The sequence below is a fragment of the Aythya marila genome (assembly GCF_965140915.1).
Source record: "Aythya marila genome assembly, chromosome: 2".
NCBI classification, from domain to species: domain Eukaryota; kingdom Metazoa; phylum Chordata; class Aves; order Anseriformes; family Anatidae; genus Aythya; species Aythya marila.
The window spans coordinates 104,441,976-104,454,913 of record NC_139043.1 but is presented as its reverse complement, the minus strand read 5'-3'; the positions used below and the strand labels follow the sequence as shown (position 1 = coordinate 104,454,913).

At 39.3% G+C, this 12,938-nt stretch overlaps 1 protein-coding gene across 5 annotated transcripts in view; it reads left to right on the top strand.

Moving 5' to 3' along the window:
- The window catches only part of PTPRM (protein tyrosine phosphatase receptor type M), a 462,170-nt gene that overhangs the window by 141,543 nt on the left and 307,689 nt on the right, over positions 1–12,938 (top strand). For all 5 annotated transcript variants that reach the window (XM_082753666.1, XM_082753665.1, XM_082753667.1 and 2 more), the window contains exon 3: positions 4,904–5,169. In XM_082753666.1, the coding sequence (XP_082609792.1) occupies positions 4,904–5,169 (266 nt within the window). The remainder of the gene's footprint in view (positions 1–4,903; positions 5,170–12,938) is intronic.

Genomic DNA, 12,938 nt, shown 5'->3' with positions numbered 1-12,938 from the left:
TCTTCTATTTATTATCGTATCAATGAAATCACAGTTCCTGGGTAGGTTCTGTATGTTACGGTCTGGAAGGAAAACTAATCATTTGTGCTCAACCATGTATAGGATTTGTGAAAAAATCAACAAAGTAACTTTCTTTGCTCAGTAGTCACTTTTTCTTCGTGCATGAAAAATGATACTGCATTCAATTTCATTGGATTTGACATTCCAGGTATAAAAAGTGTCTCTTAACAAGGTGATGTGACACAGTAAAAACTTGCAGAAGTGACTGGGAAATCTCTCTTGTGCCATTTCCATCATTTTTGTAGAAGTGTATATTGCTTTTCCAGTTGTCAGATTTTTATTTTTTTTTTTTAAACACATACTGGGATCTTTTTTTTTTTTGCTGTTCTTGTGTCACTCTATCTTTTGGGCATCTTCTTGTGTACAAGACCCTAATAAGATCTGTCATGATACTGTTTAATGCTGGGTAACTGCTGGAATAAACATTGTAGGATTTTCATTTTCCTCCGTGCTTTTCTCACAGAAAATTTCCACTGATGTTAATGAGAATTACTGGGACATTCAATCGCCCGTTTACTCTGGACCAACTCTAGTTTGCATTGTCTTTCTCAGGTGTTGTATCTTCGAATTAATATTTCAGTGTACCAAATATTTGCTGAATTACTGCTGGAACGTTGTGCAGTGGGGAACTGTAAACAACGACAGTAACTGTAGCAAATCCACCAGTTTGTAGATTTAAACCCTCTAGGTAAAATGATGAAATATGGATGACATAGCAACTCTGTGCCTTTTAATACACGTGGATTAAAGAAGCCTGAATTTAATGGATGCTGAGGACCATTGGCTACCTTAGGTTTTATTTCAGTGTATCGTTTTGAACTATTAATTTAAATTTAGTGCCTAAACATGGAGCTAAGCACTACACCCAGGTAAATCCCTATTAAACTTTCTGACTAAGGAAACTATCATCATCCATGTGTTTAAACATGAAAGTACATCTAGGGAAATAATGCAGTTTAAAAGGAATATATTTATGGTAGCATGCACATTTACTATCTCTTCTTAGGAGTACTGCGTTGATTATAATTTTGTGTGTTTTCTTACTGAAATCTTACTCTAGTTCCCATTCCCTTACAGGTAGCTGTTAGCTAGTTGATACACCAGTGAATACCTGAGTTTATTTTTTGTCAGGTGCCCAAATGTGCAATAAGCAATGCTGGGGAACCGATCTACTCTCTGCTAATGCTCTCTAGCAAAGAAAGCATGTCGTGAGTTTTTTTCCTTTCAAGGCTGAGAACTCCTGTTTTTATTCAGTCAAAATCAGGTGTTTAGGTATTTGCGTATGGAGTTTATCCACATGCTTTAGATTTATATAACCATCTGGCATAGTATTATTTTAGCAATCAGTTTAACAGATGACAATAGTAAAAGTTGTAAGAGAAAATTTCTACATGACTTAACATTGAAGACAAGTTGATCTGAAAAAAAAAAACAAAAACCAAAAAACACCAAAAACATTGTAAGAAAGATTTTAATGGATTCGATTCACTTTTTTCTTTCCTTTGCAGACACTGTATGGTTTCAAGTAAAATGCATGTAATAGTTTCTGTGTAATGATTATGCCTTTTCATTTTAATGCATATTAGTTTGTTTTTCTTTCTTGTGCAGAGATCCATAGTTAGAAGTAGGTGTAGCAGCTAAGGTCTAAATTCTAATGCGTTGCACATGGTGATTTTTGCCTTGATTTTACAGAATTTGCTCACACTTACACCTGATTATTTCATTGCATTTTTACCTCTGAAATTCGAACTTTATCAGAGTTCCCTTGAAGGGAAATCTGAGTACTGCCGAAGAAAACAGATAGAATTCCTTCGTGAGCTGGCCACCTTTTACAGGCAAGGGCTAATGAAGGGTTAAGGAGCCAACTGGGGGCTTCCATGACATTTATTACCCTTGTTTTCTTTTAGATTAGCTTTAGTCAGACCCCCAGAAAGCTGCTAGCTTTCCTCATGATTTGTCCATGAGCTGTAGGTTGGGTGTACCCGAGGCTTCTTGTGCCCATGCTGCACATCCAGCATGCTGTCTAGAGGCTATGTTTAGGCTTAGAGCAGAAGTTGCTATGTTTGAAACAGCACAATTAGTACAGGTTACTTAATCAACTCATGCTAGATGGCTGAACGACCTTGATGACTGAATCTGAGTGAACGTGCTGTTGCAGATGTGCTGGAACAAAAGAAACCTCAGCTTCTGGAAGTGTTGGTTGGTGAGACCTGTGTGACTGGGATTAAAGTGTCCCAAAAGAGCTGCCTGGTGGAGTTTAGGGGCACTTTTGTGTGTCTCATTTCCTGAGATTCAGCCCGTAGTTCAGCGAAACAATTGAAAGGACGCATTTACGTCACTGTCTCCCACTCCATGCCTCATGAGCTAGGAAGAGCTTGCCAGGTACTTCCTAGCAGAAAAACTAAAACAGCGTATCTGAAAGATACACTGCAGCTTAATTTAGTTCTCTTAAAAGATTCCGTGTTCTTACAAAGGGGAAAGTAAGATTTGTACTGTTTACGGTGATGTTCTTTCATACTTTTTCATTTTCAACAAGGGAGTTACAGATATATTCAGAACAGGCTGACTGTATTTCCTCTCTTAAGCTCCTGATAATTTGTCACATGGTTCAGTTGTGCAGTACGTACTACATAATTCAGGATGATAGAAGTTAAATAGTTCTTAACATGATACTTCTATCAAGCAGGTATAAAATTGGCTGAGTTATCAGGTAGATATTTGTTTGAAATTTCAAGGTGGCTAAGAACAGATGCACTTTTCTCCACAGCACTCTTAGTGTTAAGATACAGAAAGCTGGCCAGTTAGTTTTTAACGAACTCATAAACATTGTTACTGCTGTCTTGATAGCAAACTGTAACTATATCAAAGGTTTTGTATTTTAAGTTTAAATGAAGTAATTGAATGGCAGAGGATGTCCTAAATGATGGAAGGAATATTGGTTTATTTCCTGCCTGCTTAAAGCAAAGATCCATGTGGTTAAATTTAAAATTTATTTGCTTTCTCTTTACACCCAAATATACTTTTGTGGCTTTTATTTTAAACCTTTTGTTGTGTTATGAAGATGGAGAAACGTGTTATTGATCATATAACAGGAGTAATTCTTATTCTAGCTGGCTGCCTATTCATTCTTCATCCTTCAGCATCCTAGTTAGTTACTGAGCAACAGGATCTAAAATTCCAGCGCAGGGAGATTTTATACTTCGATCATCCCAAGACCATGCACAACTTAGGAACCATCCTACTAAAGAAAGGAGTGGAAAGACTGAATACTGCTAACTTGGTTAGTCTTCTCTGCACACACCAAACTGAGGACAGGAGTCTTCTTGTGTCTGTTGTTTCCAGTATGAGATTTTAATTGGAGAAGCAAGTTAGTGACTTTGGCTTACATTACTAATGCATGAGGAATTGTCCCAGTATGTTATATTGCCTTTTAGGTAATAATACATTCAGATTCCTTTGTATCACATTTCATTTAAGTTTTCGTCAACTTTAGAAACTCAATTATTTTGTCTGGATTGAAAATTAATGAGAAGTTATACTTGATAAATAATTTAGAATAGCTGCAAAACTGTATTATTGAATAATTAAACCTACTTAAGATAAAGGTGCAGTCTGGACTGAAGGTGTCGATACTTACATTCCATTTCCAGAAATTACTTAAGAGTTTGCATCCTATTCAAATTCCAGGGTATCATTGCACATCAAATTGAAAAACAAAAAAATTTGTTTTCTAGTAACTGCTTGAGAAATGTGTGTGCTTGTACTTTTATAAAAGCATGTAGTTACGGATTTTTAGCATGCATCTATAACATATCCATTTTCTTTGGACTTTTATGAAAAATGCAGGCTTTAACATACCTTTTTATTTCTGTGTTTCATTGTGTTGCATTGAGAAGTCCTTGGTTGAAAGTACAACTGTTTAATTTTATTTTCTTGTATGGTATCACAGTATATGCATTAGTGGAATTTTTTCCTTTGGCTTTGGGTTTTTTTCATCACAGTGATATGAATGTCTTGAACATCACTTTGTATTATTCTAATAAAATGACTGTATAGTCATTCAGATTTTTTAAATTGCACATCTGTTGCGTAAGTTGATTATTTTGAAGGTACACTTCAATGAAGTGCATTAATAGGCACTAAAAAGTAGCGCGTAAGTTGACTGGATGCTCTTGTGAGGGTCGTTCAAGTGTTTATACCTTTATTTATACCTTTACTGGTTTTGAAGTTAGGATCCTACTGTAATATTCCCTCCATCTCCCCCTCCCCCCCCCCCCCTTTTTTTTTTCTATACAACTTAACAATTTGCTGGGTATTTTCTGTTCTTCCTTCTTTTCTCACCTCTTGAGACCAAGAGATAATTAAGTGTCCACACTTCATTTGTAAAGGAAGTAGCTGGTGGTAAGCTGGAGAGTGGCTAAGGAATTGAGAACATTTCAGGCCACATCTCCATTAGCTACTGCCTCCCAGCATCTATGCACGTAGATTTGTCCTTGATTTCACTGGGACCCAGCATGGAGAAATGCTCAGATAGTTTCCACCTGCAATTGATTTTCTCCTAGCATTTGTAGATTCAGTGCAGTGAAGATCACTGCAGGGGGGTTTGTTGTTTTATTTTTCTTTCTTTTTCCATATGTAAAGTGAGGATTCTAATATTTACTAGCTTTGGAAAATTATCTTGAGATTCACAAAAGTAATTTGAGATTAAATACAAATTACTATTATATTAGCAGAAGCAAGGCAAAATGATCATTTGTTTAATGATGCTTTAATTGTGAGCTGTTGTAATAGGGAGAAGAAATTAAAATAATGAAAAAACTGAAACAGTGACTTTGTTTTGCAGGTTCTTTCATGTTGGTGAATACATCTGGGAGATTTGCAGGACAGAAAGCTCACCTCCTGCTGCCCCATCTAAAAGAAAATGACACACATTGTATTGATTTCCACTATTATGTTGCAAGCAAGAGTGGATCTAGCCCTGGCATTCTGAATGTATATGTGAAAGTTAATGATGGTCCTATTGGTAACCCAGTCTGGAACACATCTACCACTGGCACTTGGAACAGAGCAGAGCTGGCAATTAGCACTTTCTGGCCCCATTTTTATCAGGTATGCTTCACTTTTTATGAATTTTTGTTCCTCATAGTAGGCACCTGCTCTTAATTACCATTTTGACTTTAAATCAAAATATGTTTCAGTGTGTTTTGTTGATCTTTATCTCAATTATATTTTTGCAGATGATGCTAAATGTTTTTACATGAATATGGCTGTGTTTATATGTTTACATATATTTATGGAAGTGTATGAGATGTATGCACACACACACTTTGAACGCAGATGAAATAATCAGATTGAAACAATTCAGAAAATTTGCCATTGATTCCAGTCAATCACGTTGGTTTCTCTATAATAAATTCACTCATTCTTTCAGTTCATTAGGGATGCTGGAATTGAATGTCGATAGATTTTACTGCAGTAGAGTCTTCAAGTTTGATTTAGGTGAGCAATACTTGTTGCTTTAGAACCGGCAGAGTCCTCTGAATCCTCAGCTTGAGTCGTCAGTTTGAATGCAATATCCATTTGTTCTGTCCAATACTAATCGTAAATAGAACAGTTACTATCATAGGAATGTGCTTGTGATTACATCCTAAAGATTTAGTGAGGGTTTCACTTGCCACTTCCTTAGAGTGCTGCTTCTCTGTAGGAAAGTTTAAAGATTATAGAGTTATTTACTGTTGTACAGTAGTTCAACAGCTTTTCTCCTTCCCATGAAAATAGTGTCTACGTGAGCAAGTGATTTGCTGTAATAGGAACAGACCAAAGTTGTTGTTCAGGCTCCTGTCATCTTCACTTGCAGTGTGGAAAGCTTGGTTTGAATTTAGTTTGGTCCCATGGGCTAAAATTTGTCACTATACTTAAGCTTTGAAGCTTTCTGGAGGAAAGCTATCCCAAAGACAGGGGTTATTTCGCTGCAGACCTCCCTAGGAAGTGCAATGTAGTCCTTCCATGGTGCTTTCTGTGTGTGTGTTATGCAGAGGGTGCCAGCATCTTAATTCCTACATCGATGCCCTGACCACCAGCATCACATGTGGTAGAGTCCCACTTCTGATCCCATGTGTCACGAGTGACCAGGTGTTTGCTGCCCCATCCATATTTTTCAGAATTAGTTTGGCAGCATCCAAGCATCCACTGGGAGATACTCTGTGGGGTGATAGTGAACTTTCTTCTCTGTCTGCAGCAGCTGATCTGTGAAGATGTCTCAAGGGAACTGAAGCTCTTCCTTTTGAACCCTTTTTTTTTTTTTTTCTCAAAGGAATAAAACAACACACAAGCTGAATTACTTTCTGGAGTTCTTTCCCCTGTGATTACTTCACCCACAATTGACTGTCTTGTCCTTGGAACATGGGATACCTGGCAGTGGGTGCAAAAAAGACCCAAAAGAGCATGCCGTTGAGTTGATCCCCTGTAGGATTGCACCACAACTTTGTCATTCTTGTGTAAAAATTCAGGATCCCTGAACAAAGTCACATATCCCTTTGTTTAAGAGTGTGATTGCTTTCTGTCCTTACAGCCCATGATTCATACTGGTTGCTGGCTAACCAGCTTCAAGCTGGGCAGGTGCACTGCAGCGGTGACAGAGATCTATGAGTCTTCATTTCTTCTTGCTTCTGTCAATGTGTTCCTGGGTTGTGCAGGGAGAATTGACAGGGTACATATTCACACCCAATGTGGCTTTCTGCCCAAGACTGGATGGAGGGATACTGGCACCTTTTCCAGAAAAGCAAAGCTCAGGTTCTCCTTAGCGTTGTGGGAGAAACTGTGTACTACTTGCCTCTCTGGGGCATGAGGCCATATCCTGACCACAGAGTCCAAGCTTGGTTTAGCCACAGCTTCACTTCTCACAAGCTGAAAGGGCACCTTTCTGCAAGGTTGTGGGACCCATATTACGAATCTGATGCTGGTGTTGAGAAAGTCCTCCAGTGGTGTCAAAGAGCCTTTCTGTCTTGAATGAAATGAGGAGTGGTCTGTGTTGTTTGCCTCGGTGGACAATAGGAGAGGAGCAGAGCATCCCACAGACAATTTCGTGGCTGACATGGGATATAACTGGGTGCTTGGTAACATGGCATCTTCTGGGGGGATTTGTGAGCTTTCTGGGTGGTTCAGGAGAGTTAGACAGTGCGTGTATGTTTTGCAGATGCTGAGTGAATGCGTGACTGTGTCATTTATGCCTTCATCTGGATCATAAGTACTGGGTACTTCACTTGAGTCACAACAACCCCATGCAATACTACAGGCTAGGGGAGGAGTGACTGGAAAGTTGCCTGGAGGTGTTGGTTGATAGCCAGTTGAATAAGCCATCGGTGTGCCCAGGTGGCCAAGAAGGCCAGTGGCACCCTCACTTGTATCAGAAGCAGAGTGGCCACCAGAGTGGTCAGGGAAGTGATTATCCCTCTGTACTCTGCTCTGGTGAGGCTGCACCTCAAGTACTGTGTTCAGTTTTGGGTCCCTCACTACAAGAAGGACATTAAGGTGCTGGAGCATGTCCAGAAAAGGACACAAAGCTGAAGTGTCTAGAGAACAAGCCTTATGAAGAGCAGCTAAAGGAGCTGGGGTTGTTTAGTCTGGAGAAAAGGAGGCTCAGGGGAGACCTTATTGTTCCTTATTGTTCCTATAGTTACCTTGAAGGAGGCTATAGCAACGTGGGGATTGGGCTCTTCTCATAAGCATCAAGTGATAAGACAAGAGGAAATGGAGTTAAGTTACGCCACGGGAGGTTTAAGTTGGATATGAGGAATTTTGCACTGAAAGGGTTGTGAAGGATTGGAACAGCCTGCCCAGGGAAGTAGTTGAGTCACCATCCCTGGAGGTCTTCAAAAAACATGTTAGATATAGAGCTTAGTGACATGGTTTAATGGTGGACTTGGCAATGCTAGGTTAAAGGTTGGACTAGATGGTCTTAGAGATCTTTTCCAACCTAAATGATAATTCCAACCTATGATTCTATTATTCTATAATGTCCCCACCAGGGTTTGGACTGAGATAGTAGAGGAAATTCCAATGTAATTTCTTCTGAAAAGAATCTGGTTTGGGTGCAGCCAAACTGCTCTGTGAACAGTCAGTGAAAATAAAGAATGTGCTTCAAAGCCTCACTGAAGCTCTGAACCAAAATGATAATGTGGACAGGGGATTTTTAAGAGAAGAAGCCCATACTTTGATTAGTAAATTTTAAGCTAAATTAAAATTTTGACAAAAAATATAGGAAGACCAAAGAGTTATAAATCTGTTGTTGGTAACAATAATAATAATCTGTGTCAGATTTCTAACAATATGATACATCTAACTGATATCTGAGGAATATGGATATTTGGACATTGAAATAGGAAGATAACCTCACTAACCTACTTCCCCCTTGAGACCTGAACTCTGTATTGTTCACCTTTATTCGTAGGTGAACCCTTACATGCTTGGATCAGGTACTGCAGTTTGATAAATTACCATGCATTAGCTGATATGTAATAGACACCTGAGTCTGTCAGTAATGGACTCCATGTACTTTCTTAACCTCTGAAAATATAGATATTTTGGCACAATCTGTACTTTGTTCACTGAGGAATATAGTAAGTCATTTTCTTTGCATTTGCTGCATATGGTCTGAAATTAGACCTGCTAAGGTATTGCAATTTAGCTGATGTGCCAAAATGTCTTATGTTATAGCAATATCTGTGGAGGCCCAAGGAATTAGTATAAAATAGTATAGCTTCACTGGTTTTGATGTAGATAAGATAATTTATTCTTGAGGAAGCTCTCAATTTCATAGCTTATGGTCAGTCACCTCTATTTTGGTTGCTTCTGTTCTCTCAGAAATCTCTAATGCAATTTTCTCACTCGCCCGGTGACACCTGCAATTTCTCATTGTTTCTCATAGGATCATATAATCGCAGAATATCCCAAGCTGGAAGGGACCCACAAGGACCATTGAGTCCAACTCCTGGCTCCACACAGGGCCACCCAAAAACCAGACCTGATGTCTGAGAGCTTCTTGAACTCTGGCAGCTTGGTGCCATGACCACATCCCTGGGGAGCCTGTTCCAGTGCCTGACCACCCTCTGGGTGCAGACCCTTTCCCTAACCCCCAGCCTGACCCTCCCCTGTCCCAGCTCCATGCCGTCCCCTCGGGTCCTGTCACTGTCCCCAGAGAGCAGAGCTCAGCGCCTGCCCCTCCGCTCCCCTCGTGAGGGAGCTGCAGGCTGCCATGAGGCCTCCCCTCAGCCTGCTCTGCTCGGGGCTGAACAAACCAAGGGACCTCAGCTGCTCCTCATACATCTTCCTCTCCAGACTCTGCACCATCTTTGTAGCCCTCCTTTGGACACTCTCTAGTAATTTTATGTCCTTACTTTGTGTCAACCAAAACTGCACACAGCACTCGAGGTGAGGCCACACCAGCACAGTGCAGAGCAGGACAATCCCTTCCCTCAACTGGCTAGCAATGCTGTGCCTGATGCACCCCAGGATGTGTCTGGCCTTCCTGGCTGCCAGGGCACACTGCTGGCTTGTGTTCAGCTTGCTGTCGATCAGAACTCCAGATCCCTTTTTGTGGGGCCACTCTCCAACATCTTGTCCCCCAGTCTGTACATCTGTCCAGGGTTGCCCCATCCCAGGTGCAGAATCCAGCACTTGCTCTTCTGAACTCCTTTTATCTTTTTCCATGCTCTTTCTTCATCATGAAGTCTGTTTTGGGGGGAGGTGAGAAGTTATCTGCATCACCTGGGAGAAGAGCAGGAGGAGGAGAAAGGATATATGTGAGCCTTGTGAGAACATGTACAAGTTAGGTGGGAGCTCAGATTGCTTAATGTGTGGTGGGAGGAAGCAAAGGGCCCATCTGATATGTGTCTAGCACTGGTTCTGTTTCCTAAGCTTTTATTCTTTTGATTCCAAAATTCGGAGCTCTTTTGTCACAAAACCATGTATTTTTCACATAAAATCCAAAAACTACAAAAGTTTCTCCCAAGGATTATCTGCGTCTGGCTGACCTTATTGCACAAAACTAAGAACAGTCTGCTGAGAAGATTATTTAAGAAAAGATAGCATCCTTTGCATCCTTTTTAACTTTTCATATATGAAGGCTGGTAGTTTCCTAGAAGTAGTGTTCAGGAAAAGGCTCTGCTTTAGTAGATGAAGAGAGAAAACAATGTTGTTGTCTGTTTTGTTTTGTTGTGTTTTAAATTGCATATTCACATAGGCATCTGCATATTTGTGAATACTCTATAGTTCCAGTCCATTAATAGGACACCTACAAGGTGTCTAGCTGCAAATGAAACCAAAATGTACTAGAGACAAATGGCACGATAACATTCCAGAGTTGTAATATTTATGCAAGCTGGGATGCTTAAAAACACAATGGTGTTAGTCTGTTTTGCTGTTGATTCATGAAGAACATAGGCAAAATAACTCCCACTAATGGTAGCTGAATAGAAATTAGATTGTGTAGTGTGGAGTGAATTTTAATCCAACTTCTAAAGATTTATTTGTTTAAACCACATATTATTAACACATATGCAAAGCATTCAAAAGATTTAATAATTAGTAGTGTTTTATCATTGTAACACCAGTTATCCAAGTTTGCTAATACCTTTCACATTGGGTTTCCATTTAGAATTGACTCTTTAGAAGTACAGTCTCTGAACAAAGACATTAATTTCTCTTAGTGTACACTTTTCTTTTTACTATGTAATTATTTGTGTAGGTTTCACCCCATATGAAAGCTGTACTATGTATATAAATCACAATGATAACCTGCATGTAGCAACACTAATTGTAGTCTAATTACTGCATATTTAAACTTAAATTGTGAAGTATTCTGCTGATGAAGATACATTAATTCCTTAATTAATAGTCTTCTAAGTGTTACTGCTTAACATCTATCTGCCTTTAACTTTAGGGTATGTCTACACTGCAGTCCAGCTCCCGATTACAGTATAGTCGCAGTAACACAGGTTCAAGCTGCTAAGCACCTTTTAAGGGTCAAAGATAATCAGCACAGCTTGTTCTTTTCTGCTGTGGCTCTTGGTCTCTGATCTGTTTGTCTCAAAGTAGCTTAGATTTTTCTAAAGGAGCTAGTCTTATTTTTGTCTTAGGGAAAGAGTTTATCATGCCATTTTAGATGGCCTGCAAACAAAGTAAGGCTTCTCTGTCAACCTCCTCCATACTGGAACAGAATTAAGATGTACACAGAAAAAGGGGATTAAATGCTATGTAGATGTCCATAAGTGGTGAGATGGTTTTTAGGTTCTTGGGGTCCAGTCTCGGTAGTTTAAGAGGCCCTAAAAATGATGGGTTTTGATAAAGTTAGTGCTGAAAAAGTTACTCCTCTAATGAGGAGAGGGTGGGAGATTTTTGGTAGTGTTCACTTTAATGTTCTGATTTTTTTCCTTGTTTGAATCCTATAGTGGGAGAAGAAAAATGTTGATTTCAGAGTTGTTTTTTTTCCCCTCTCTCTCTCTTTTTTTTTTTTTTTTCTTTCTTTCTGGTTACTTAATGATTCTCAGACCAATTTGTAGTGTTTGAAATATATTTTACATTTTTGAAGCATATCCAGTCTAAGAACCTTATAATATGTGAAATGCCACTGCAGAGTTGAGTTTGGTGGGAGACTTGTGTTTCCAGCTCCTAACCCTGCAAGCAGGCAATTTGGCACAGCACCATAGCAAGTTACACACTACCCCCCTATCACTTTTTATATTTTGAAGTACTTCTTTTGTAATTTGCTGGGAGTCAGTCACGGCAACACCAAGCTGAAACAAATCTTGAGAAAACAACAGATAAAACAAAAGACTGCAGTTTTAAAATCCAGAATTGGAACTGAAATGATTAAAAATAACTTCCAGTGGAGTACGCTACTGTATATGCTAGTACACCTTCTTTAAACATAATTTTCTCTGAAGCTGAAATTAGAAAATGGAGTAAGGAGTAATTCCTGTATTCTTTTTCAGTAAGGACACAAGTTACAGTATACCACTTCATACTAAGATGAGATTTACCCTTTACCAGTTTGACACTTTCCCCTGTAAATTGGGAGTTTAGGGAATAAGCAGTAGATCCGACCTGCCTTTCAAATCTGGACTTAAACTTTCATTTCTTTCAGAACCTGCTTTATACAGGCTGTACTTGGAGTTCTGTTCATGCAATGTACTTCAGTCACCAGCTAGGACAAAGAATGAAGCTTCTTGAGCAGTGAAGGTCATGCTCATGTTCTCATGTGTTGCATGCGCTGCATTAAACTGCACGCCTACGGTTCTTGAACTGTGCTTTGAACTCAAAAGAAACTTTGAAATGCATATTGCCTTTTGAACCACTACTGGTCACAAATCTTAAATAGCTCTTCTTCACTGAGTTGTGTGATTGAGTAGGTATTTTGAGAAAGATGAGTCAGGGCAGACCATATATCTACATTTTAAAAAAAACACAGCAATAAAAAAAGGTCCAAGAGTAAGCAGACATGCTTTTTTTGTCATATAAACAAGGACCTGGTAGTTTTTTCCCATCCCTGGTTCCTAAACCAAGAAAACTTCTGTGCCTTCAGTAGAGAAATGTTCAGCCACAACTGATTTAAAAACAAGAAGAGCGAGATGTAATAAGCCAGCTTATTAATATTACGAGCTCAGTTTTTAGTGCTGTTCACCCTTAAGAAGTTTCTGTGGAGTCTCAGGTTGGCAGCAGCCACCTAAATGTTGTTTAATATGCTGAAGTGCTCTTTTGAGTGCTGAATGGTGGTTGTGTAGGAGTGATAGATGGGGGCACAAATGGCATACAATAAATTCCTAACCAGTGAGGCCTAACCACGTTGTAGGTGTGGCAACGCTGCTGAGAGCCCAACTAAA